A 21,806-nucleotide genomic window follows, 5' to 3' on the forward strand; every position below is an offset into this window, starting at 1 on the left:
ATTCTCATTTTTATTCAAGAGGAAGAATACAAGCGATTGAGTGAAGCCCTGGCAGAGGATGGGGGCTATAACGCAGTGGGCTTCACCTACGGTAGTGACTACTATGACCCGTCCGAGCCCACAGAAGAGGAGGAACCTTCTAAACAGAGAGGTGAGGGGAGAACACTGTGCCGGGTGACGTAGCGTTGGTGGCTACGGCATACACAGTGGGAAAGTCTTCCAGGTACGGGTGAGGCCGCTGAGTACTTGTCACCTCACGGTGACGCAGGCACCATTAGCAGACTCCTTCTTGGGGTAGAACAGAGCTAGAAGCCAGAAAATTAAGTGTTCTTAGAGGTGGAAACTGATTGCAGGCTCATGTCTGCATTAGACCTCATTGCCTTTCGCAGATTTCGCTTGGACTCCGGTAACTGGAAATGACTTACTCTGGAGTCTTTGTTCCTTAACATATGAGACCCGGTGATTTGCCCTCAGGGTGTTGAGAGAGTAGAGTAGGCGGTAACTGCCCTCGAGTGAACCCCATTCCCTGTGCCCTCCACACCTGAAGTGACAGCCGGGCTCAGCAGAAGGCTGGCTGTGGAGTCGCTTGCTGCTCAGCGGGGAAGAGCCGGAAGACCCACCCCCCTGCCAGTTGGACTCAGTAGGACCTGCAGCACGTGCGCCCGTGTGGTGGTACGCAGTCATAGTGATGTGAAATGGGACACTTTAAAATCCTACTCTGCTGCTTTAACTCTAGGAACTTTGGATATTAAAAAAGAGTGCCCCAAAGTAGCTGGACTGTGAGCGCAGGAACATATACCCTGCTGCTTCGGTAGACTCTGAGAGCACCATTGTCACAGCCTTGTGCAACGATCAGACACTAACATCGATAATGACAACGTGAGCCGGAAACTGTAAGGCTGGGTCACTGTGTGCAGGACCCTGTTTAAGGGGAAGGAGAACTGTGTGGGGCACCGGCTGGCTCTGTCCATAGGGCACGTGACTGACTCTTCATCTCAGGGCCAAAAGTTCCAGCTCCACGTGGGGTATGGAGCTTAAAATAAACATAAAAACGTTAAAGGGAAGGAGAACTTTAACTTTTTGAATGTTTAACTTTATTTGAATATGTAAAATAATGAACTAGAATCACATCAACCAGGGCTTTCCTTTTAGGGCTAACACTTGGTTGTTTGGGACTTAATTGGTTTCTCCTTCAGTTGCAAACCTCCTCACAGGTCTAAAGTGGTTACGACCGCTCCATGATGCACCATGGTCTGCCCAGCCTGGTGCAGCCGCCTGGGGGCTCCTGCAGCCTTCAGTGGATGGGCCGGAGGGCGGTCTTGCATGGGTGCTTCCTTTTTGCCCTCCCCCTCCTCCTGCTCTCTGCGTTGTGTGCAGCGGTCACGGCTGTGTGGCTGTGTCCTAGGAGCTTGTGTTAAGACTTTACAGCTGTCATTGGGACTGTGATCAGTTAAAGCCTTGTTAAGGCATTTCACGCCTTCAGAAGTTAGGACGCAGTGGGAATGTTCTTACAGGTCCAGAAGTAAGCGCTCGCTCCTTTGTCCACACTTACCTCTGCTAGAGTTCCGGATAGTAGATTACGTTTTGTTGCCGAGTTGTGTGCATTACATCTGCTTTAAACACATAGTGTTTTTGATCAGAAGGAAGGAACATGCACTATATAACGTTGTACCTGAAAAATGGAAATTTATAAAAGCCAAATGTCATTTGCAAGGTCAAGTGACAATTTTTGGAACAATCCATAATACTAATTTCTTAACCTTCTCTATTAGAGCTGTGCACACTGCCACCATCGCCCCAGCCGGCAGGTTTTGTCAGAGAAGTGTCATGGGGTCACGGGCCACACTGGTTTGTTCACGCAGCGTCTGGGCAGCCTCTGTGTCTCAACTGCAGAGTCGAGTAGTTGGCCCACAGGGTGTGTGTGGCCGGAAGTGAGCTTACCGTTCGGCATTGTCCCGAAAGTTGCCAACCCCTGTTACACATGTCGGATATAGTCTCAGTATAGTTAAACTTCTCTATAATTACTGAAATTTAAGAATTTCAGTGTTATTTAGTTTGCCCTCGAAGTTACAGTATGCTTTCTCTTAAACATAAAGTTCTCTTTAGTGTTTTAAAATTTGTTTTCCTTTCTGTAGTCATACTCAGGATTTTGCCTTATATGCTGATTAAATTTTTTTGAAGATAGATTTATTTGAGAGAGAGCAGTACAGAGCATGTGCCTGAGCGGGGCGTGGTTGGGGGGGCATGGGGAGAAGGAGAATCTGGAGCCGACTCCGCCGAGTGCAGAGCCCAGCCGAGTGCAGAGCCCAGCACGGGGCCAGATCCCAGGAGCCGAGATCTGGCCTAAGCCAAAATGAAGAGCCAGCGCTCAGCGGACAGAGCCACTCAGGCGCCCTGCTGATCAGTTTTTCCAGTGAAAGTCGGGCCCATGTGAAACTTACCTCTTGGCCTTTTGTGCTTCGCTTATGCTAATGCAGGAGAACGCCGCACGTACCTGCACACAGTAGAATTCAGGTTGGTGCCCAGTGCCACTGACAAGTTCTACTTCAGTGCTGCATTATTTAAAAAAAAAAAAAAAAAAGTTGGTTTTGGTTTTGGTTTTGGTTTTGGTTTTTGGGGTTTTTCGGTGCCATCAGCAGGTCTCAATATTCCTTAATTTTCAAAGTTACTCTGTCGTGCTGGCATTCTGGGGACACTTAAAGCTTCATGCTGTAAGCCGGCGGCAGCGGCTTTGTGTCTGTGCACCATCCCCTCTTCCTCCCGCATGGCAGATTCTCCTTTTCCTGTTTTTTTCCTATCATTATCAAAGATCTTTTTTGTGAAAAAAGGGGATTTGAATTTGAATCTGAGTATTGCAACAGCTGTGTTTTGTTCTGTGCTACTGAAGCCATTTTTCTGTAAATTAAGGTGTGTGTAAGGACAGAGCAGCCCCGTGTAACCTTGTGTCCCACACAGCTCTTGATTCAGGCTCCGCTACTCCGGGAGCAGCAGCTCCAGACTCAGGGAGACTGTGAGATTTGAAGTTGCTCCTTGACATGTTGCAAACCAGGGTGTCCGGTGTCCTGCAAACACACTGGGCCATTTGGGCCCTGCTGCCGGGCTGCGGGGCTGCTGATCGCACGAAGCGATCAGGTCTGAGTGTGTCTCTAGTTCTTAGGGGAGAAGAAGGCTGCCTAAGCAGAAACCCAACGGGACGGACGGTGTTCATCCGCCCGTATCTCATCAGACTAGAATTCCCAGGTTTTTAGGTACAGTGAAGCCTGCTTATAAGCCCTCCTTGGCTTCGTAGAAGAATTAGATTTTATAGGAAACCTTCAAAATTGTTCATCTCATCAAGAAACCACATGTGGTGGAAACGTTGATTTTTTTTTTGTTTTGTTTTAAGATTATTTATTTATTTATTTATTTGCGAGAGAGGCACAGTGAGAGAAGGTCACAGGGAGAAGCAGACTCCCCATGGAGCTGGGAGCCTGATGCAAGACTCGATGCCGGGATTCTGGGACCGTGACCTGAGCTGAAGGCAGTTGCTTAACCAAATGAGCCACCCAGGCACCCTGGAAACATTGATTTTGATGAAGATTGCATGTTCAATGGTTTTTGGGGGGGAGGCAGGAAAACCTAAGTGTGTCATGAAATCCTTTATAATGTTAGCTCTGATAAGTTTTCTCTTAGGTTTTTGTACATTTCACTATGTCCTTTCAGTAGTGATCTCCTGAGAGATTGTGAGATATGCAGGTCCCCTCTGATTTAGGAGGCTCTGACAAGCAGTGTCCCGTGTGACCCACAGCGGATAGAGCTATTTGTAGATGGAAATGGGAAAGAAGCGTCTGGTTATTGATGGTAGGGAGGTGGTTTGCGTGTGTCGAGAAGTCTTGCCTGTTACTCTTAAGGGCCTTACGGCTTGATGGTGAAATCAGCCTACCATCTGGAGGTCGGGCACCTGTGCTGTGCTGTCTCCCTGTGGATCCCGCAGAAACAACTCAGAGGAGGTCTTAGTGCCAGTTAAACACACACACAGATCACAGAGCTGGGAGTGGGGAGAGCTGACCGCAGGCTGAGCGCCCGCTAAGCAGGGCGCATTATGGGGAGATGCCTGGAGCTGGGTCTCCGGGAGAGCTCCATGCCTCAGCGGCCTCATCCGGAGGGGGTTTGTGACGCCCAACGGGCACATGCGGGGCGGGAGAGGAGACGCGAGTGTCTCTAGAGGTGATGATGCGAAGGTGAGAACCAGGGAGCGCCACTCACTCGGGTCCCTCTGTTGCTTACTGTTGGTGGCTGCCTTCCTTCCTGGTCGTTGTTCTGAAGTTTTATATTTTCTTTTTATACAGAAAAAAATGAGGCTGAAAACATAGAGGAAAACGAGGAGCCTTTCGTTGCCCCCGTGGGGCTGAATGTGCCGCCTGACGTGGAGCTGGTACGTGTGCCTCCTGGCCCGGTGCTGCCTGTCGTTCCCGCTGTGGGTCAGGAGCGCTGGGCACATGGAGCCCGGCCGCAGCCCTGACGGCTCTGTAAGGTCGTGGTGCTGTCAGATCTGTGAGTCACGGACACCAGACCACACCCTGCCTCCGACCACACCCTGTCCTCCTCCGAAGAGAAAGGGAGGAATTCTAGCCCAGAGCATCAGGGACTCAAGGAGCTGGCCCTCCGCGGCCGTAGGGCTAAGCCCGCACATTTACCAGAGTGGAGGAAGCGAGTCAGGGTGAGCGGCGAGGAAGCCATCAGCCACATTCAGGCCGCAGAACTGTCTCGATCACGGCAGTGTGGCTTGTGGGGAAGTGGCTTTGTCCTGACTTTTGCCAGGGTGGCTTTGGCGGGGTCTTAAGGGAAATGCCTTTACCTTACCTTGCTGCTCTTGTGCCCAGGCTTCCTGTCCCTGGGGACGAAGGCCCAGTGGCATCTCCAGGCCACCTGGCACTCCGGAGGAAGCCTGGGCGGAACTCGTCTTGGCCTGAGTGCTCTGCAGCTTGAGCCTGGCCAAGCGGCACGGTTCACGCTCCCCTCACGCCGCTCTTCCATCTGCGTCCTGAGGGGTTCAGGCTGGGTTACGGTGGGCGCCCCTGGGGGTTTCCTACACTCCCAGCCCTGCACTGGCTGCTTTGTATCTTCTGTGTCATGTAATGCTAACGGCCCATACGCTAGCTGCTGTGCCTGGCCCCCTTCCGCAGGAGAGGACCATGGCGTGCGGGTGGAGGGCCGGGAGTGTTGCCTGGGCGCACTTCACAGAGGCGAGACGGGGGGGATGATGTAGGTGTTCCGGGTGGTTTTTCCCGTGACATTTTTGTGACTGAATTTCTAGTGGCATGGATGCAGGCCTGCCATGGTTCTGAGCCTCTGGGTGCATGGGGGGCCGAACTCTTGGTGGAAGGTTCTAGCCCCTGTTTTCACGTGTTGATGGCAAGTGGCAGAGCCTCCATCCCGGTTCCTTCCTTCATTTACACACTCATACCCTCTCCCTCCTTCGCTTTCTTAGTCTTTGTGCAAATAGGAGTGAAAATGTCTGTGGATTTTTTTTTTTTTTAAGATTTTATTTATTTGTTTGACAGAGAGAGATCACAAGTAGGCAGGCAGGCAGAGAGAGAGAGAGAGAGGAGGAAGCAGGCTCCCTGCTGAGCAGAGAGCCCATGCAGGACTCGATCCCAGGACCCTGAGATCATGACCTGAGCCGAAGGCAGCAGCTTAACCCGCTGAGCCACCCAGGCGCCCGATTTTTTTTTTTTTTTAAAGATTTTATTTATTGGGGCTCCTGAGTGGCTCAGTGGGTTAAGCCTCTGCCTTTGGCTCAGGTCATGATCTTAGGGTGCTGGAATCGAGCCCCACAGGACTCTGCTCTGCGGGGAGCCTCCTTCCCCCTCTCTCTGCCTGTCTTGCTGCCTCTTTGTGATCTCTCTCTCTGTTTCAAATAAATAAAATCTTTTAAAAAAAAATAAAAGATTTTATTTATTTATTTGACAGACAGATCACAAGTAGGCAGAGAGGCAGGCAGAGAGAGGGGGAAGCAGGCTCCCTGCTGAGCAGAGAGCCCGTTGCAGGACTCGATCCCAGGACCCTGGGATCATGACCTGAGCCGAAGGCAGAGGCTTTAACCCACTGAGCCACCCAGGCGCCCCATGTCTGTGGATTTTGCTGGCTGGAATTATCGTATTTGTTTCCCCATTTCCAGCGTTCAGTTAAAGCTGAATGTGCCAGTTGAATGTCGGCTCTCCTGAGACTTATGTTACTGGGCTTCCTGTGTGTGGTTCTGGGTTATATTCCTTCTTGTTCTGGAGTGTGCTATTTATTTTACATGAGAGACCCATTAAAAACAAGTTGCTCCCTTAGCTATATTTAATGCTGAAAGCTTTTATTTAAGGTTGACTATATGGAATTTTATTTATTTTTATGTGAAAGTTTATTTTTAAACTTTTATGCAGATTTAAACGTGGAAGTATAATAGATTTTATTGCGTTGTTTACTTTCTATTAAAGTATTTAATGGCTCTGCATTCTCAGCCAGAGTAAGCGTCCCTGAGCTGTTTAATGGTCTCCTGGAGCTAAAAATAGTCGCTACCCTTTGGAGACCAGAATAGTAATTTGCCTTCTTGAGGTTAAAGAGTTTCTTGTGATAGTATCGCAGAGCGGCCTCTCAAGTGGGACATTGTTTGATTCTGTGGAAACCACGTCTGAGCACTGTCGGGGCACTGCTGGACAGGGTCATTCCCTTCGTACTGGCGTCAGGGCTTGGGGGCAGCGGTTGGTGGTCTGTGACTCACACTGTGATGTTCGGGGGGGCGGTGTGGAAACGGGGTGCTTGCAGTGGGAGCTTCTGGCCTGTAGGAGGGGGAGAGCGGTGCTGCCTCTGTGCGTGGGGGCCCCTCTCTCGGTAAAGAAAGCAGGCACTTGAGTATTTTTGATGTTGAAACTGGGCTTTTGGAGGAGAGCCTAATGACGGGATCCGTGGGGATGTGTGAAGAGTGAGTAGTTAGAAATCGTGGCACTCAGGAGACAGATGTCGGTGGGTGTTCGAGACAGGCCGCGGCTGGTGTTGTCCTCCACGAAACCCCAGCAGCCCTCCCATCTCCACATCCCACCAGGCCCCTATAGTGACCTCACAGCTTTGTTTTAGCTTTTCCGAGCGAGTCTGTGTGTGTTTTCTTGTGTTTCTCCCTTGGTATATAGCCTGGTGTCGTTTGTCCCAGGGTTGTGTTTTCAGCCTCTGCCCCCTTCTCAGGGACCCGGATGCCCATCTTGGTCACCTCCTGAGCTCTCTGTGTGCCTGGTCCTGATTCAGGGTGTACACTGCTCCCACCTGCTCGTGCTGAGTTGTGTGCCCCCATACCTGGCGCACACCTAGAGCTCCTCTGGGAGTGGGGAGGGAAGGTTGCTCTGGTCAGCCACAGGGGCTGGAAGTGCTGCTGCCCCACAGATCCGGTCAGAAGTTCCTTCTGGGGGAAACATGCTCATCTGAACACACTTTATGAACCAGAGGAAGAACAGGGCAGGATTCAGTGTGTAATTGCCATCATGCTCAACATTTCCCCCTCTGGGGTTAAGGCCGTGCGGTGACAGTTGCCGACCGCGTGCTCTGTGCTGTGCTCCTGTCCTTAGTCCACGCAGCACAGGCACCTGGGGAGTAGATGCGCTTGGCCGCCGCGCACCGGAGACATGTTGAGGTCTAGAGGGCTCAGAGCTCTGGCCGATGGGTGTTGAGATTAGAGTGTTGTTGTCATCATAATTCAGCAGTTCTGTCACCCCAGGATAGGGGCGGGAAGCATCCTGTGGAGTTCTTGCCTTTTCTTTGGGATCTGTAAGGACTGTTCACGTGTGATGAGTGTGCCCCGAGTGCTCCGTGCCTGTGTGTTCTCCGAGCACCTTGTCTCCAACATCTATCTCCTCGCAGAATGTAGATGTGTTTGTGGAGTCACACACACCGCTAGGTCCCATTGTAGCCCCAGGATTTTGAATTTTGTTCTGGAAGTCCCTTCCCACTCCTAAGATTTTAAAAATATTTTCCTGTTTCCTGCTGTTGGCATTTATAGTTTTGTGCGGTTTTTTAAACAATTGAATTGTGACTTGATGTAGTATTTCTTTTGGGCTATGAATGAAGTGGGCATTTGATTCTTCCTTCCCTGATCACAGCAGAGGAGAGGGCCAGCCCAGCCGCTCCAGGGGCCTGTCACTGTTCACCCTGCCTTCCCTTCCCTTGCCACCCCATCCTGGTCCCTCTGCTTTTCCGGAGCTGTTAGGAGACCTGACACTGGCGTGGGCTTTCTCACCTTCTTCCATTTCCCACCGCCTACCCCACAGTTTTTAGAGCTCTGTCTGTAATCTGGGAGGAGTGAGGAGGCATGAGCCTATCTTCTTGGGCTCGGGCACCTTCTTAAACCACAGGCCTCCCTGTATAAGACAAGCATTTCCCCCTTTATCATTAGTTTTTGTAACATACCATATACGCGTGTATGTCCTTGAAATCCCACTCTGTGGAAAGGAAACTCGTGGTATAAATAGGAAAAGACCTGCGTAAGGATAATGTGACGAGGAGAGCAGACTCTTCCCACCAGGTGCGGGCACGTTACCCACTTGCTCTGGGAGCAGGCCCAGAAGTGCGCTCAGCACGGCTCTCTCTGTAGTCACCGGCGCTGTGGCCGCCTCTTTTCCCCATGCTGTTGTGTCATGAATAGGCCTCCTTTCAGGGATTTTAAACCAGCAGCTTAGTGTGGTTGGCGGAGAGCGCCTCTCCACAGAGGCCATTGTGGTTTCCTTTCAAGGTCACTGTTCTGAGTTCACTGTTAATGATCGACGTGTGCGTGGAACACAGATCCGAAGATTAATCCTGCTGTTAGCACGAGCGGTTGAAAGTCTGCCTCGGGATCCGTACTCCAGGCACAGTGGGCCTGTGACGTGGAGTCTAGTTTATTTTGGGAACAGTAAATAACTTTAATTGTAGGTACTTATCCTATTTAAGTGTGAAGGACTGTATCACTTCAGGCATTAAATTTGAGAATTAAGGCGTTTAAATTTTATGAAGGATGTGGTTCTGGAATTACGGAAAGCATCTTGAATACCTAACTGCCCATTTTTAATGAATAATTTCCCACTTTATTTGCATGTAATTTCTAAGTGTTAATCTTTTCGTTATTATTAAAAGTATTTTTGGAGTGTGGCTTTCAGCGTCTGGTCTGACGAGCTCCGTTGGTGGGTGGGAAGTGCCAAGCGTGTCATGTGGTGGAAGGAACTTCGCAGCTTGGGCAGGAAACGGGTTGGCAGGGTCTGATTCCTGGTAGTGACCTCACTTGGAGGCAGCAAGGTGGTGCCCTCTTTTCCCGCGGGTGAGACAGACGCTCCCTGTTGTGGCCAGACCGTGCCCACGTGGTGGGGTAAGTGAGGTGCAGGAGCAGTGATCACATGGGGCTTTCCTCATATGCCCAAGAGGGCTGCTTCCCAAGCTAGGAAATCTAGTCCCAGCTCAGAAGGCAAGAGGAGTGTTGTGTAGAGCCTTGAGAAACTGGGTGAATATGTACACCCTCCCTAGAAACATGCACATGCCCGTAATTTGCATACAGCTTCTGAGGGTTCACAGCCTCCAACCCCATTGCGGAACCTGTTGAATGTGGAGGTACAGTGAGTTGGTATAAAAAAGGTTGCCTCGAGGGGTACCTAGGTAGCTCAGTGAGTTAAACCTCTGCCTTTGGCTCAGGTCATGATCTCAGGGTCCTGGAATTGAGCCCCACATTGGGCTCTCTTCTCAGCGGGGAGCCTGCTTCCTTCTCTCTCTCTGCCTGCCTCTCTGCGTACTTGGGATCTCTGTCTGTCAAATAAATAAATAAAATCTTTTAAAAAAAAAGGTTGCCTCGAGTCAGTTCTGCTCAAAGCTGGAGTGGCCTGACTTGGTCTGTGAGTTTTCTCCCTGTGAGATACTGCAGAATCCAGAAACAGACCAAAGTGTCGTGGAACCATCCAGGGGCTGTTCAAATGGGGCTCTTCTGACCGAAATGGGTCTCTCTCTCTTTTTTTAATTTAAAGATTTTATTTTTCTGAGAGAAAATGCAAGTTAGGGGAGGAGCAGAAGGGGAGGAATGAGCAAACTCCCCGCTGAGTTCAGAGCCTTCCATGGGGCTCGATCCTAGGACCCTGAGATCGTAACCTGAGCTGAAGTCAAGAGTCGGCCACTTAACTGAGCCATCCGAGTGCCCCTTGAAATGTTTCTTCATGTATTTGACAGTAAAACGAGGTTTTTCTTCTGTTTTAAGTCATGTGGCCAGTGAAAAAGAGGAAAAATTGATCATGTGAATATGTATGTTTTTCCATAGCCACCAACAGCCAAGATGCACGCTATCATTGAGCGCACAGCGAATTTCGTGTGTAAACAGGGAGCACAGTTTGAAATAATGCTGAAAGCCAAGCAGGCCCGAAACTCTCAATTCGACTTTCTACGCTTTGATCACTACCTCAACCCCTACTACAAATTCATTCAGAAAGCCATGAAAGAAGGACGCTATACGGTGCCGGCAGAAAACAGAACCGAAGAGAAAAAGAGTATGTGAGACTGCGTGTCCTGTGTGGACGTGGGGCCTGTGCTGGGGATAAGCCCGCGCTGCAGGGCTTCCAGAATGTTCATGCGGCCCACCACTGTGGCGTTCATCAGACCTGCTGCTGGGGTTTAGGGTGGGGTGAAGCTCTCTTTGAGGAAATCTTAACAACGCACTAGATTCTCAATTATTTCCAGGGACAGTGAAATATAATTAAATATTGGTGCTATCAGAACACAATCATCTGGGTTGGAAATTTTTCCTCTCATTTTGGCTGTTTGACGTTTCCCAGAGAAAAGAGGAAATCTGCCTCCTGGGATGGTTCCCGCCATACACGCACACGCGGCTTTAGGCCTGAGGTTAAGTTACATGTGCACAAAAATGGAAGTTAGTTCTACTCTCCCTTTTTTATTCGTGTCTACCTTAAGCTGTTGTTTTTATCAGATATCTAAATTGGGATTTCTTACCACAAAGGCCAAGTAACTTTTGCATAATGTTTAGGGACAGCAGTCTATCTGTACATGTCTGCCGACGAAGCGGGATTTTCAGATTCATTTGTACAAACCTTGGTTACAGATCCCATTTTCTCACATCTGTTAGTTTTCTAAAGTATCTGTTGCCTTGTTCTACCTTTCATCCATCAGCACGTTTTGCCATTTTTCTAAAAAGTTAAAACACAGACTAGGGGACGTTGGACAGCTATGCTGAGTGGGCCCATGGCGCACGCCTGTCTTCGTCCCCCGCTTTCCACAGAGTGCGTCGGGCGGTCATGCAGCAGGGGCTGCTCCCCAGCGGTGCTTTCCGGGTGGAGAACTGCCACACGGTTGCCTGCAGCCCCCCACCCCCGTCTGCTTCTGAGTGTTCCTGTCGTGTATCTGTGCCCTGTCTCCCCCCACACACCAGAATCTTGAAACACGCTTTTGCTTTCCAGAGTCGGGGGTCAGCTCTGATGATGACGATGATGAAGGAGATGGGAGTTACCTGCACCCGTCTCTCTTCGCTTCCAAGAAGTGTAACCGCCTGGAGGAGCTGATGAAGGTTTCGATCTTCTGTGTTTTTTATGCCATAACAGAACTGGTGTTAGTCTAGTTTTGGGAAATCACGAAGCGGCCATTTTTTTGGTATCTTACTTTATCATCATCAAAGTCTGTTTTGCATTTTTGTTGTTTGCTTGGTGGCTCGCACTTTTATGGGTAGAGCCGTAGAAGTTTACTAGAAGGTGGAAGCCATGTGTTCCCTCGCTTCCCCTGGGACTCAGAGCAGCCACACAGAGCATGGCCACGGTCATTCGGGCTCTCTGCGTGTCCTGAAGCGCGTCCACCATGCTCCGAAACACTGTTCTGGGGTTGAGTTGAGCCTTCTTGGCCACAAAAGGGTTCCCCCTGACTCCGGGTACGGGAATGATGTGACCACACATCCTCTCTGTCTGCAGCCTTTGAAAGTGGTGGATCCGGATCACCCCCTTGCTGCGCTGGTCCGTAAAGCCCAGGCCGACAGCCCCGCTCCCACCCCCCCCTCGGCAGACGGCAGTGCGCAGCCCTCCCAGGCGGAGTACGCCGCTGACTGTGAGTACCTCGCTGTGCGCCTCCCGGCCCGTGGCCCACTGCACAGCCAACCCAGCTGGGCCGCATGACAGCCGTGCATGCAGCGCGGGGCTGGTGGAGGTGCTGGGAGCACTCGGTCCCTTGGGTCTTCGTGGGTAGCCATCCTCGGTATGTGGCCTCATCTTATCGCGCGTCCCCTAATGGTGACAGATGGCTGCTCTGTGTCCAGTGTCAGCCGTGCCTTCCAGGAAGGGTGAAGAAGAAGGGCGAGGGCAAAAAGCAGGTGTTTGGGAACTTTGCCCTTCTTTGAAGGGCGCCCTGCCCCTCCCATCCAAGAAGCCATGCCTGGTGCCTCCCTTTGACCCTCACAGACAGGATAGTGTCGTGTGGTCTCCCGGCCTGCAGTGGGGGCTGGAGTTCAACATGCCACGGCCCTAACTGAAGTCAAAAACTCTGTTATGAAGCCCAAGGAGCGTGGACACTGGTGGGCTGCGGCGCTGTCCACATGGCTGCTTTTCCTGCAAAAGACAGAGCTCGAGCTAGTGTGCGATGTACGCCTCAGCGTTCTGGCTCGTACGTTCCCTCCTGTCCAGCCTGCTTGCTGGCCTTTTGTCTTCTTAATGACCAGAAGATTATTAATGGAAGGCAAATCTTGAGGTTCTATTCAAGTAATCATTTGAAAGTATTAGAGCTCGGTCTCTCTATCCAGTCTTTTTAAAGTTACTCAGAAGTTAACAATGAACGAGGGCAGAGGCTTCAGGATGGCTGTGGGGGTTTGTGGTCTTGCACCGACAGATCCGATTGGGTGATCTATCTGTAAAGCTCGTCACAGTCAGAGGGCAAGAGGTCATCCAGAGAGTAATTCTCTTTTAAGACATGGGCTGCTCATTATTTGAGTGTCTGTCCGAAAGAGTAGCCAGAGCCCCCTGTGCCCCGTCCTGGCGCGGCCCACGGCTGTGTGTGACTGATGGGCTGAAGTGACATTTGCAGGCTTTACAGGTCAGTGACTTGAGGGAACTTAATGCGCGTATCCTGAAAGAGCCTTGTGAAGGACTGGGGGTTTTCAGTGCTCACGGCGGGGAGTGCTGTGTGGACGACAGGGCCCCATAGGTGAGTGGGAGCCAGGAGTGACCGTAGAAGTTGGCTGAGTTTAACATCCCTCGGCTTCTGCGTTCTGTTTCACAATCGTTGAACTTGTGCAAGTGAAACCCCTTGTCCGTGTGCATGCACTAGGTCTGTGGAGCTGCTGTCGAAGTGTCTGGCATGGAAGAGAGGAAATTCGGGGGCAGGGTGACCATCACCAGCTCGTCACTCTGTGTCGTGGAGCACGTGCTGTTCAGTCACGAGGGTGGTGGTGGGCAGCATGTCTGCTGCCCCCATGGCATTGGGTTGGGGGACCCCGCCATACAGCTGGCCCAGTGGCTGCTCTGTGACTTAGGCTCCCTGTGGGCTCGCAGAGCCCCACTGATGCCAGTCCCTCCTCAGACAAACAGCAGGCGCATCAGGTGCGACTCCCTGCCGGGACCCCAGCCACCCCCCGGAAGTGCTCCAGCAGGGGGCGCCAGTTAGCACCCGCCTCCTCATGCAGCGCAGCGTGAGAGGTGGGTGCCGGCAGGGTGTCTGGGACTCTGGCCGGTGCTCAGCCTCACAGCTCAGGTGTCTAACCCAAGAGCTAAACGAACAGCGTTGACAGGACCGTGGCAGCTCACAAGTGGATCGCAGCTGTGCCAGTCAGGGACCGGGTGCCAGAGTTTGCAGAGAGGCAAGACATCTAAAACGTTCAGGTGAACTTTCTGGATTTGCAGGTGTCAGCAATGAGATCATATTTTGTAAAAATGCAAGGCAGACCAAGAAAACACGTGACCCAGTGGGTGCTGCTTGTAGACATCCCCTCTTGGGCGGCAGGCGCGAGGGCAACAGGCTGTCCCAGAGCTGCTCTAGAGCCTGTGCTCAGCAGAGGTCAGGGCTGCCTAGAGGCTAGGGAGGCAGACTGAGGTGTCCGCACTGCAGGCAGCACCTTGTTACTGAAGTGAGAGCCATCCCGTCGACGTGGGGAGGCCAAAAGCTGGACAGCAGACAGTGTAGAACTGCATGCCTGAGCGCGGGCGCTCTGAAGCTGGGTTATCCCCTAGTGGGGACAACGAGAGCATCAGCCCCAGGGTCACCGCAGTGGCCATGGTCCAGGGTCCAGTGCTCGTGGGGTGAGGCAGGAGGCCTGGAAGGCTGGACACACTGATCCAGTTTCCAGGAAGAGCCCTGGCACAAGTACGTGTGAGCACCTGTACTCAAGTTTTCAAAGATGTTTGTTTTCGTCTGTAGATTCTATGATTATTTAAAAAAAAAAAAAAACATGAATATGAAAGGTTTGAGAAGGAGGTGCAGTGAAGGGATATGAGTCCGGTCAGGTAGTTCGTGAAATGTTACAGGGAAGACCTCTTGGGGCCTGACGAGGTGGTGGTTCAAACCAGCTCTGTGCTAAGAACCGGTCTAGAAGTGCTTCCTGCAGACCTGAACCATCTCGTGATGAGGACACAAGCTGGGCCATTGGCTAATCGCCTGGGACGGTGTGCCGAGCTGCCCCCCTCCGCGCTGGACGCCATGTGGTGAGGGGCGCCGGCACCCAGAGCAGAGTTTGGGTGGCGTCTGTGATATGACGGCTCGCACGCCCTGTTCTCTTCCCTGGTTCTGCACAGTCTTGTGAGCAGTTGTCCTTCCATCCATTTGCATAAATTTTAATTAAATAGTCATCACGGTAGCTTCTGTGGAAGAAATCACTTCACAGGAGAGCTCTGTTGGGCAAACAGGCCCGGACTGCCGGAGAGGAGCCTCCCGGCCCTAGGGTGCAGCGTGTCCCGTTACCGGCTTGCCCCGCACATAAACCAGGGGCGCCTTCTGAGTGTTCGTGAGCCAGAGCCCTGAGACCCACGCTCAGAAGTGGATGGGGAAGGAGATGCAGGCAGCCTGGAAGAAGGGGGTCCCCGGGGAAGAGGCCGCCTTCTACCCAGCAGCCTGGCGGCTTCCAGGCGGAGGTGCTGCATGGACAGCTCTCCGCAAAGTCAGGAGACTTCAACCAGTGAAGGATTCTGTTCTTAAAGCCAACAGATGACTAGATTCTACTAAGAGAAAAAAACTGATTGAGGAAGCAGAAGGGTCTAACACAACAACAGCTTTTATAGTCAAATGGGAGAGAAAAATGTGCAGCAGAAACACAGGCTGCCGTGTGAGTAATTCAGGGAGGTAACATGGCCACCCAGTTTTTTCCAAGGTTTCCCCTCGGCTCCCCCGAATGGCATCGTTCCTGCTGGCTCTAGAGCCCGGCCCGCGGGGAGTGCGAGCCAGGGTCGCTGTCACACCAGACCGCAGCGCACGTGTGCAGGATGCCAGACGGTCGTGGGCCCTGGGCGGCACGCACAAACACGAGAAGTGTAAGCCTTGGGGTCTAGTAAGGGTTTCTGTGCCGTTGAAAGTGTTATTTGACATTCGTGAGCTTGAAGTCCTTCGTGATGGCAGAAGTCACAGAGAAGCCATGCTGGGGGGACCTGCGCCGCGGTGGGAGCGAGTGCTGGTGAGCTGGCGGCCTCTGTCTGCCTGGGACACGCACGGGAGGAAGGGGCTACGGGAGTGTCCTCGCAAGCCAGATTTCTAGTGCTGGTGGGAGACTGACATGCCCCGTGTGCCCTTGGGAGAGGATGTCCTCTGGAGAGGACGGAGGGGACCCAGTCCATGCACAGGGGCGGGGCCGGGGGTGGAGCAGGTGTAGAAGGAGAGAAGCGCCTCCAGCAGGTCAGCTGACCTGTAGGAGTGGGGCTCCGTGGAGACCTGCTGCATCACCAGCTGGGCTGTGCCTCTGGGACTGTGTTGGTGACTGTCCCCTTCCCAGAAAAAGCACAAGGATGGGTGGGATGATTCTGTGAGACTACCCCAGCACCCCGAGGGGCTCTTGCAGGCCTGTGTTGTTAACATGAAGTCTGAGCACTGTCTGTCAGCTCTTCCCGCAGGAGCCTGGGGCCCACGGGGCCCATCAGAGCAGAAGTCACCAAGCTTTTCCCATTCTTCCTATTAGCCCATGATTAAGAATCCCCTCAGGCCATTACTTGGGATTGACTTCTTTCCAGCGAGAGATGTTCCTGGTTAGAGGCATCCTTGGAAGAAAATCGTCTGTTTTTATTTGGAAAGAATTTTTTTAAAAAGATCCTTAAATAGAGACGTGTAAAACTAACAATTCGCTTGTATTAGCTTGACAGTCATTCTCTGTTATTTGGTTCTCTCCTGCTATTTAGCTGTAAATCTTTGCTGAAGAGGGTCGTAAATACAGTTAATTATGCAGGAAACAGGGATACTGAAATATTGCCCACTGGTGTTGCATGCAGTTTTTTAAAAATAAAATGCCAACCCAGTTTTTTTCATGTTTCATTCTATAAATAGTTGAAGTGAAATGAAACCGTGTTGTGTGGCTAGACTAGATATTTTCTTGTTTCTGCTGTTTTTTTAAAGTGTGATTTTGCTGGGGTTGTTCATAGCATTTCTTTTTTCCTGCAAAATCATGACCTTGAAGTGCTTTGTTTACCTTCGAAACCCTTTTTTTAAAAAAATGCCTATATTGTAAGTGAAGGGAAATGGAAGGAAGAAAGTAAAGATCTTACCCAGGATTCCACCACCCAGAAATAGACATTTTTACCATGAGGGAGCGTCCCTGACGCAGTGGGAGACACTGATGTGGGAGGGGGAAGCCCCCAGCCGGGGCGCCAAGATGAGCTCCGTGCCAAGCAGGGATTAGAAGTTTGGACGTCCAGAGAGAAATACCTGTGTTAAAGTGGAAGTGAGCTTCTTAAATTTTACTCGAATTTAGCAGAAGACCCTATAGTCAAAAATCAGAGGGAAGTGGTTGCTGAAGATAAAAGCTTCTTCCGTACATCAAGAATTTTGTTCTGGGGCACCTGGGTGGCTCAGTGGGTTAAGCCGCTGCCTTCGGCTCAGGTCATGATTTCAGGGTCCTGGGATCAAGTCCCGCATCGGGCTCTCTGCTCTTCAGGGAGCCTGCTTCCTCCTCTCTCTCTCTCTGCCTGCCTCTCTGCCTACTTGTGATCTCTCTCTGTCAAATAAATAAATAAAATCTTTAATAAAAAAAAAAAGTTTAAAGAATTTTGTTCTGGAGATTACAGGAACATTTAAAGAGACTGAGTTTGTAGATTTTTTTAAAAGCTCTGTTTTTATCTTAGATGTCCTTAATTAACTGTGAAACTGGAGGGAATTAAAATACTCCTAAATCCCTTCCCTTTCCACCCCCAGCTCCGGATTTTCAGGGAGTGGTGTTTGTGTTCTGCTGTGAGAGCGGGAACCATGCCGCTGCTCGCTCTGCAGCCCTTTCCCTGGCCGGCTGGCCTCCCTCCTGAGGGCTGGGCTTCCGCCGGGGTGTCTCTGCACATTCAGGCCTCGCGGGCCCATGTCGTGAGGGTGTTGTTCATGTGTTCTCACGTGCCCAAGAAGTGCCCCTGCCCTGGTGCAGACAGGAAAGCTGGTCGGGGTGTACAGTTCTCAGGGAGCGTCTCCCTTCCCCACTTTGTAAGCTAGCATCCAGCCTGGTCTTTCCTGGCCCAGCCGGCTGCCGCCACCGACCAGTCATGTGGAGTTGTTAGCTGCTTGGCTGTCACGCGTTGCCCCCGGCCGCCATTCTCGGAGCTTGATCACGTTGCTGAGCGCCGTGGCGGAGAGAACCGTACGCAGTCCCATTGCCTGGAGCCCAGGAGCGCTGCCAAGAGGGGCTCTGGACTTGGACGTTGCTGGGAAGAGGAAGGGGCCGGCCGCTCCCCCACCTCGCCGCCAGGGGCCTAGCATGCTCTGGCTGGATGCCTGGTGACCTGGCGCACACTTCCCCATTGTCCTGGAGAGAGATTTGGAGATTCGGTTCTGGGTCCTGGAGGCTGTTTTCCATTGAGTCTCTTTGATGGGTCCGTCCATCTCTGTCCGTCTCCTTCCATGTCGGTGACCAGTTTTCTTGCTCACACCTCTTCTGTCCATTGCAGTTTAAATGTGTTGGTTCTGGAAAGGTGTGGTTTGGGGCCTCCCATTATCGCAGTGCAACAGTTCGGTCTGCAGACTTGCTGGGAGGGTCCCCATGTCACGTTTTGGGTCCTGCGGGTCCCCAGTCTCTGTGGGCCGAGCACTGGCAGGAGGGCGAGGGGACGTGGCTGGGCTGCAGCAGACCGGGGTCATGGGTGCCCGGACTTAAATTCCAGAGAACGTTTGTGTCTTGAAACATTCTGTTTTGTTTTCAGCGGCTGAAATGCAGAACCATCGTGCGTTCTCCTGGGCTGCGCGGAAGCAGGCTGCAAGCCCAGTTACCCAGCCCCACCCGGGCCCTGTCTGGCTCGGGCGGCTCGCTTCCCTTTCCTTTGTGCTCTGTGGAATTCTCTCTCACCAGATTCATCTGCGGCTCCAAAAACTCCGAGCTTGCTTGCGTGCTGTTTTCGTCCAGACTGGTGGTCACTGCCGGGCTATTGGGGCCACACAGCTCTGCACCCATTCCTGGTTGAGTCCTGCCCACGCCAGCAGCTCTGTCTGAGCCTTTTACCTGACGCTGTGGCGCTTCCTTGACACCGTTCCCGCCGCCTCCGAGACCCCTTGTCTTCCTTTCCAAGTGCAGCCTTCTCCGGAAAGCCTGTCTTGCCCCCAAGCGGGTGTGGAGCAGCTGAGCCCCAAGTCGGCAGGCCATCCCCACAGGTCTGTAGGCGCCTCTGCCTGCGGTTCAGGTCCCGCGCTTGGGCTGCTCCTTCTCTTCGCCCAGAACGCTCTAGAGCCTGTTTCGATGTAACAGGCTGCAAACCCAATACAGTATTGAAAACTCAAAACTTGCTGTATGAGGGTCCCTGATGAAGGCTTCATGTAGTGGGTGGAGACAAGAAGCTTTCTAGAAGAAGGTGTTATTTGCCAGAAAGAGAGTGATTACTTTCAAGCACTGGCGGAACATCCCTGAGTCCTGTATTCATAGGGCGAAACTGACGGGTTTGGGTGGTTTTCCAGCTGAACAGACGACATTCTTTGTCATTGCAGCAGCCGTTCAGATTTTCAGTCTAAGGCTTTGGTGACTGAGACAAGTCTCCTTTTGTTTTGTTTTTTTTAAAAAACATTTTATTTATTTGACAGAACACAAGCAGGCAGAGAGAGTGAGGGAAAAGCAGGCTCCCCGCTGAGCCAGGAGCCTCGTGGAGGACTCGATCCCAGGACCCGGGGATCTTGACCTGAGCCAAAGGCAGACACTTAACCCACTGAGCCGCCCAGGCACCTGTTAAAGATTTTTTTTTTTTTTTTTTTTTTTAGATTTTATTTATTTATTTATTTATTTGACAGAGATCCCAAGTAGGCAGAGAGAGAGGAGGAAGCAGACTCCCCACTGAGCAGAGAGCCCGATAAGGGACTCAATCCCAGGACCTTGGGATCATGACCTGAGCCGAAGGCAGAGGCTTTAACCCACTGAGCCACCCAGGCGCCCTAAGAAGAGGTAGTGTTGTAGAGTTTTATGTTACATGGTGAGATCACCATGAAAATTACTTACTCTGATCCTGGTCTGTCAGCTCTTAACTACCAGGGAGGGCCAGGGAGGGTCGTGATCCTGCTGTGCCCACCCCCAGGGCCTGTGCAGTCACTTCTGTTACCCAGTGGCTCCCCCTCACCTCCCTGCCCTGCGCCCTGAAGTCTGGCTTTAGCTTGAATGTGAAGTAGGGTAAAGGCACCTCATTTGTGATCTGGGAAATTGTCTGCAGTGTTGCACGTTTGTGTGTTTACAGGATGACTGTGAACCCAACTTGGAGATCAGACCCCCGAGTGTTTGCGAATATGCCTCCCATCCTTCCCCAGAATCCACCCATGTCTCAGGAACCCCTGAACGTGTGGTCACAGAAGGGAAGGGAATACAGAGAAACCCAGATAACGGCGGGCCTGAGGACAGTTGTTACTCCTGTGTCTTTTTCCCATATGTTTGAATATACTTTTGAGGTTATTAACCGCTGAGGTTAGAAGATTCCAAAAGTGTGACTTTTGGAAAACAGAAACAAATATTCCAGTTTGTGGAGGGGAGGGAGGTGTAGCTAGCGTGAACGAAGCTGCCAGGTGGGAGGCCTGCAGGCCGGGTCCGGCACTGCCTGGGCATGTGCGACCAATCTTTTCAGCCTGCTTTGAACCCCAGTTAAGTGAAATGTCATTCTTTGCGAAAAGACTGTCATTCTTCCCATTTGTACACCTGTATGCCCCCAAAAACCACTCAGGTATTTTTATTATATTTGGAATTTCATCAATTAAAAGATGTGTGGGACTTTTTTTTATTCTCTGAGTATATCATGCCCCCAGTTTTGCCTCTTGGTCCACAAGGAATAATATATTTACTGTCTGGCTCTTTGTAGGAAACATTTGCCAACTCCTGCTCTATCCCAGAATTAGTGAGAGACCTTACTTGAATATAAATGTCTTCATTTTATTGACTTCTTTTTATATGAAAATCCTACACAGCAAAGACCAGTTTTGGCAAAATTCAGCTCTCAAGTATGTTGTTTGTATTCTTGGGAAACATTCTCACATCCTGTTGATACAGATCTGTGTCTGTAGCCCCCGCTTTCTGTCTTTTTGCCGTCGCCCCTGGGCTGGGCAGCAGACATCTTGAATCCACAGCTTCCGTAGCAGGACCCCCGACTTGCCCTCACACCCCCACTTTAGGCCAGAGCAGTGGGCACCTGCGAGTCTTCTAGTCCCTCACACCCACGTGTAATCACATTATATGCCCTTGGGGACCTCCTTCAGGATCTTCCCCCCCAAGTCTGGCGCTCCTCACCAGGTCCACTCATGGTCTCAGCCACTGTCAGCAGCCTCATCTGCCGCAGCCCCCGGTCCTCGTGCTGCCTTCCTACAGCCCACGCAGCCAGTGTGATCCTGAAGGTGAACCCCGTGTCATTATCTCTTTACTGAGAACCTCCTTGTGATTTCCCATCCCAATTAGATTCCAGAAACTCCCCTCCACTGCCCCCCCAGTCTGCTCTTCCTGATCCTGAAATGTGCCTTTGACCACAAATCTGACCACAGGGCCTTTGCACGGGCTCCTCCTTGGCCTGAAACACTGTCCTCTCAGGTCAGACCTCCCCTGGCTGTGCTGACAGTCTTCCCCAATTCACGTCCTCACAGGGTTTCATGTTGTCTTGGCCATTCTCAGAGTCTGAGCTTACTTTGTTTCTCATCTGATTTCCTTTATAGCCTCACTTGAAGCAGCAGGAGGGCAGGACTGGTCTGTCGTGGATATTGCGGGGCCTCCAGCCCCTAGACTCCTCCCTCCTGCGAGGACGTATTTAGTAATGGTGGCTGGGTGGACACACACAGTAATACCTTGAAGAGGAGTAGGAATAAGGCTGTTTCTGGGCCTCCTCCCTGGAGTTCAGGGGGCGGCGGAAAGTCAGAAGCTCGTTATCTCTCTGATTGTAATTAAGATATTTTTAAAATTATTTGAGTCCAAGTAATACACTTTGAAGTCATGTAACAAATGCTTTTTATGAGAACTATTTGTCGAACCCCCACCCTTGTTTCACAGTATTTACTTTCAGCCATTTGTCTTTGCGTTCTTAGTGGTTACCCTGTGCCCCTCAGTCACGGGTCCGTACTGCTGGTTAGATTTTCTCTGTTATCTTCCTGCTGGTACGGGTGGTAATTGAGTTCATTTGTGCTCCGCTCACTCCCCAGATTTTACTTACCTTAAGTGTTTCGTTTCTGGTTACTTGTGA

The 21,806-nt window shown here is 51.4% G+C and overlaps 1 protein-coding gene across 2 annotated transcripts in view; it reads left to right on the top strand.

Annotated features, from left to right (window-relative positions):
* Window positions 1-21,806, top strand: part of LOC122903103 (splicing factor SWAP) — a 69,133-nt gene that overhangs the window by 3,676 nt on the left and 43,651 nt on the right. For both annotated transcript variants that reach the window (XM_044243558.1, XM_044243559.1), the window contains 5 exons: window positions 20-151; window positions 4,329-4,414; window positions 10,286-10,511; window positions 11,436-11,542; window positions 11,937-12,069. In XM_044243558.1, coding sequence (XP_044099493.1) covers window positions 20-151; window positions 4,329-4,414; window positions 10,286-10,511; window positions 11,436-11,542; window positions 11,937-12,069 — 684 coding nt within the window. The remainder of the gene's footprint in view (window positions 1-19; window positions 152-4,328; window positions 4,415-10,285; window positions 10,512-11,435; window positions 11,543-11,936; window positions 12,070-21,806) is intronic.

The sequence above is a fragment of the Neovison vison genome, chromosome 3 (assembly GCF_020171115.1).
Source record: "Neovison vison isolate M4711 chromosome 3, ASM_NN_V1, whole genome shotgun sequence".
Lineage (NCBI taxonomy): Eukaryota > Metazoa > Chordata > Mammalia > Carnivora > Mustelidae > Neogale > Neogale vison.